Source organism: Macadamia integrifolia, chromosome 3, assembly GCF_013358625.1.
Source record: "Macadamia integrifolia cultivar HAES 741 chromosome 3, SCU_Mint_v3, whole genome shotgun sequence".
Taxonomy (NCBI): Eukaryota; Viridiplantae; Streptophyta; class Magnoliopsida; order Proteales; family Proteaceae; genus Macadamia; species Macadamia integrifolia.
The window spans coordinates 4,178,193-4,181,606 of record NC_056559.1 but is presented as its reverse complement, the minus strand read 5'-3'; the positions used below and the strand labels follow the sequence as shown (position 1 = coordinate 4,181,606).

The following is a 3,414-nucleotide window of genomic DNA, read 5'->3' as shown; positions in this document are numbered from 1 at the left end:
ACGGTTTTGTTTCACACTTTCTTCTTCCTCCCTCCCCTTCCTTCTAGTCTTTAGCGTCTGACCCCTTTTTTTTTTCTGTTTCTGTTCTTCCCTTCACACTCTCTCTGTCCCTTACTCTAACTGTGTTCAGAGCATAAAACGCGAAACAGTTTCACCATTTGAATCGATCCTCTTTTCTTGACTTGGGTTTGTTTTGTATTTCTAGATATTTTCGTAAAGATCCTGTCAGTCTATGAGTCCATGAGTGGAGTTCAGTGCTCCTCCTGTGCTTGCTTTCCTCTCTGAGAGAAGAGGTAAATAAAGTCGTCTTCGTTTTCGTGTTCTACTCCTTCTCTGCCTTTGTTGTTGTTGTTGTTGTTGCTGTTTCCGACTTCTACTTGTTTTGGAGGGTAAGAGGGGTGGGGGGACTTTGGGGGTTGGTTAGTTAGGGGGAGATGGAGAAGAAGCAAGGATTCTTCTCTGCACTTAAGGACGAAGTAGTAAGAGGGTTGTCGCCTGCGAGGTCCAGGCCGAGGAACCCATCCAGGAGTAGCTCTCCGATGTCGGGGCTGCTCCGGCGGAGGAAGCAGTCCGTATCGCGACCTCCGGAGCTACTGATCGCGAGATCCGGGAGTCTGAGGCCGCCGGGGGAGACGCTGACGCCGTTGATGGAGGGTCCTGATCCTGACGGCTGCAATGGCGGAGGGGATTCCAAGAGGGGTGAAGGGTGGGGACATTGGATGATTGGCCAACTCTCTCGGAACCCCTCAGTTTCTTCTTCTGCTTACCAGCGCTCGGATCTTAGGCTCCTGCTCGGTGTCATGGGCGCTCCACTCGCCCCAGTACACGTTAGCTCCATGGACCCCTTGCCTCACCTTAGCATCAAAGACACTCCCATTGTGAGTACCTCTTCCCTCTTGCTGGTTCTTTCTTTTTCTTTTTTGATTCGCTTTGATTTACAGAAAGAAACAGTTATTTATGATGGATTTTTCTTATTTCCTGAACTTTTTTTAATCGATGAAATGGTTATTTGGGACCCTAGGTGGGTGTGTTGACGGTTAGTATGATCGTTTGAAATTTCTTAGTTTTGGGTTTGGATTTGTGTAGAAGAATGCCATTCTTTGCTCAGGTGAGACGTACCCACGGAGACTCTCTACTACTCATGGCTCGTTCTTAGGTAGTTTCAGTTTAAGTCATAGATGCAAATGGGTGCCCTTCGCAGCTGTCAGTACTCAGTAGGGAAGGACTAGCCAGGTTTCTCTGTCGAACAATTTTAGTGAGATTTAAGAATCGTTGCTAGTTGATCTTATGTGGGTTCTCCCCTCTATGTCCTGCAACTTATTGCAGTCCTATTTATTTGACTTCGTGCTTGGGCCATCTGGTATTTTAGGAAAATTCGTCTGCTCAGTACATATTGCAGCAGTACATGGCTGCATCTGGAGGGCAAAACCTTCAAAGCTCTATCCGCAATGCCTATGCCATGGGGAAGTTGAAGATGGTAGCCTCTGAGTTCGAGACGGCCACCAAAGTTGTGAAGAATCGGAATGTATCCCGAGCTTCTGAGTCAGGTGGGTTTGTCCTATGGCAGATGAATCCTGACATGTGGTATGTGGAGCTCGCTGTTGGTGGTAGCAAGGTTCATGCTGGCTGCAATGGTAAAGTCGTCTGGAGGCACACCCCTTGGCTCGGTGCTCATGCTGCAAAAGGCCCTGTTAGACCTCTACGTCGTGCACTACAGGTGAAGCTGGGGCTATGCTGGTTCACCTATTTGGCTTTAACTGTAGTTTGATTTTGTTATTAGCCCTTTTGATCATTTCTCCTTATGTGGCCTTTCATTATTTTGCAGGGTCTTGATCCTAGAACTACGGCTAGCATGTTTGCGGATGCTCGGTGCATCGGAGAGAAGAGGATTAATGGAGAGGATTGCTTCATCCTCAAGCTATGTGCAGATCCGCTGACATTGAAAGCTAGGAGTGAAGGCCCAGCAGAGATCATTAGGCATGTCTTGTTTGGCTACTTCAGCCAAAGAACGGGTCTCCTTTTATACATGGAAGACTCCCATCTCACCCGCATACAGTCTAATGGAGGCGACACTGTGTACTGGGAGACTACCTTCAATACCTTCCTTGATGATTATAGACCGATTGAAGGGATCATGATTGCCCACTCAGGCCGTTCGGTGGTTACTTTGTTTAGGTTTGGGGAAATGGCAATGAGCCATACCAAGACAAGAATGGAAGAGGCATGGACTATCGAGGAAGTAGCGTTTAATGTCCCCGGCCTGTCAATAGACTGTTTCATTCCACCTGCGGATATAAGAGGTGGATCTGTCAGTGAGACATGTGAGCTCCCTCGGAGTGAGAGGGGGAAGGCCTTAGCAGCAGCTGCTCATCGGGCCAAAGTTGCTGCTTTGGAGAAATCTCATGCTAGCAACCATGACAACATTGGGTGGAAAATGGAAGTCATATAACAAGTGTAGGAGCTGATCTGGGCAAGTTTGTTCATAAGATATTGAGTTTTAACAGACCTGACTGATTTTAGGAAGAGGAGAAGGTAGTGGTGGTAAAGTAGTGTGGTAGGAACTAAGCTGATCCAAAAATTTTGGAGTTGGGGGATGCTTATAGCTGTAAATAGAGCATAATTATTCACACATTCACTGGTCTTACTTGGAAATAGGGCCTGAGTGAATTTTTATACTCTCTATACAGAGGAGTTTGGTGTTCTTTGTTTTCCACCTGGGGGGATAGAGCAGATAGAGGTTTGTTTTTTCACTGTACCTTCCACGCTAGAAGAAGGATCATGGTGTTGCTTTGATAGCTCAGAGATGAATCACTAACCTTCCAAAATTCTACTAATTTTCTTGCCTAAATGTAATCAATGACAGTGGTGATGAAGAATTCAGCTGCTGGCTATCATTGGCTTGATACTGATGTTGTTATTTGGGTCTTTAGATTTGTTTCTGTGCTTGGGTTTGCATTAGTGTTGGTGTGTTTGATTGATGTAGAAGTTTTTTGGGTGTGGGAAAGAAAGGGGGAGGGGGGACTGTTCTGAGTTGTGAGATAAAAACCCAATTTTTCTTAATGTAATTGAAATGTTGAAGTGTCTGATCAGGCTTTCTTGTTTATGAATTGTTCAGTACTGTTGAAAGAAGGATGTAAACAGAGCTTTGTCTTCCATCAGATACTAAATGCTTATACCTCTGATCTGCTCTGCTTTCTTAGGTCATTTGCCAATTTTTTCATTCCAACCTTCATTGAATGTTGAAATGTCTAAGAAAGGAAAAGTATTTATAATAGACTTTTAGTATTTCTTTTTTCCAGTAGTGAATGTGAAGATGACTTACTGGCACCTTTTTTTTTTTTTTTTTTTTAGTAACTTCTTTATCTTTTTTAGTCTTTATATTGTTGGCTCTGGTGTGAAAGAGTTTTTCTTTCT

At 44.6% G+C, this 3,414-nt stretch overlaps 1 protein-coding gene across 1 annotated transcript; it reads left to right on the top strand.

The window, feature by feature from the left end:
• LOC122074781 lies at window positions 1–3,182 on the top strand. The gene is made up of 3 exons (XM_042639746.1): window positions 1–878; window positions 1,370–1,717; window positions 1,826–3,182. The coding sequence occupies exons 1-3, from the start codon at window positions 435–437 to the stop codon at window positions 2,447–2,449; spliced, it is 1,416 nt and encodes a 471-aa protein (XP_042495680.1). The 5' UTR covers window positions 1–434; the 3' UTR covers window positions 2,450–3,182.
• The last annotated feature ends 232 nt before the right edge of the window (window positions 3,183–3,414 follow it).

Excerpts from the sequence above, each read along its gene's own strand:
- LOC122074781 (XM_042639746.1), top strand. The coding sequence starts at position 435 with ATGGAGAAGAAGCAAGGATTCTTCTCTGCACTTAAGGACGAAGTAGTA. Across the intron at positions 879-1,369 it reads GCATCAAAGACACTCCCATT|GAAAATTCGTCTGCTCAGTA; the intron begins GTGAGTACCTCT and ends CTGGTATTTTAG. Across the intron at positions 1,718-1,825 it reads CTCTACGTCGTGCACTACAG|GGTCTTGATCCTAGAACTAC; the intron begins GTGAAGCTGGGG and ends ATTATTTTGCAG.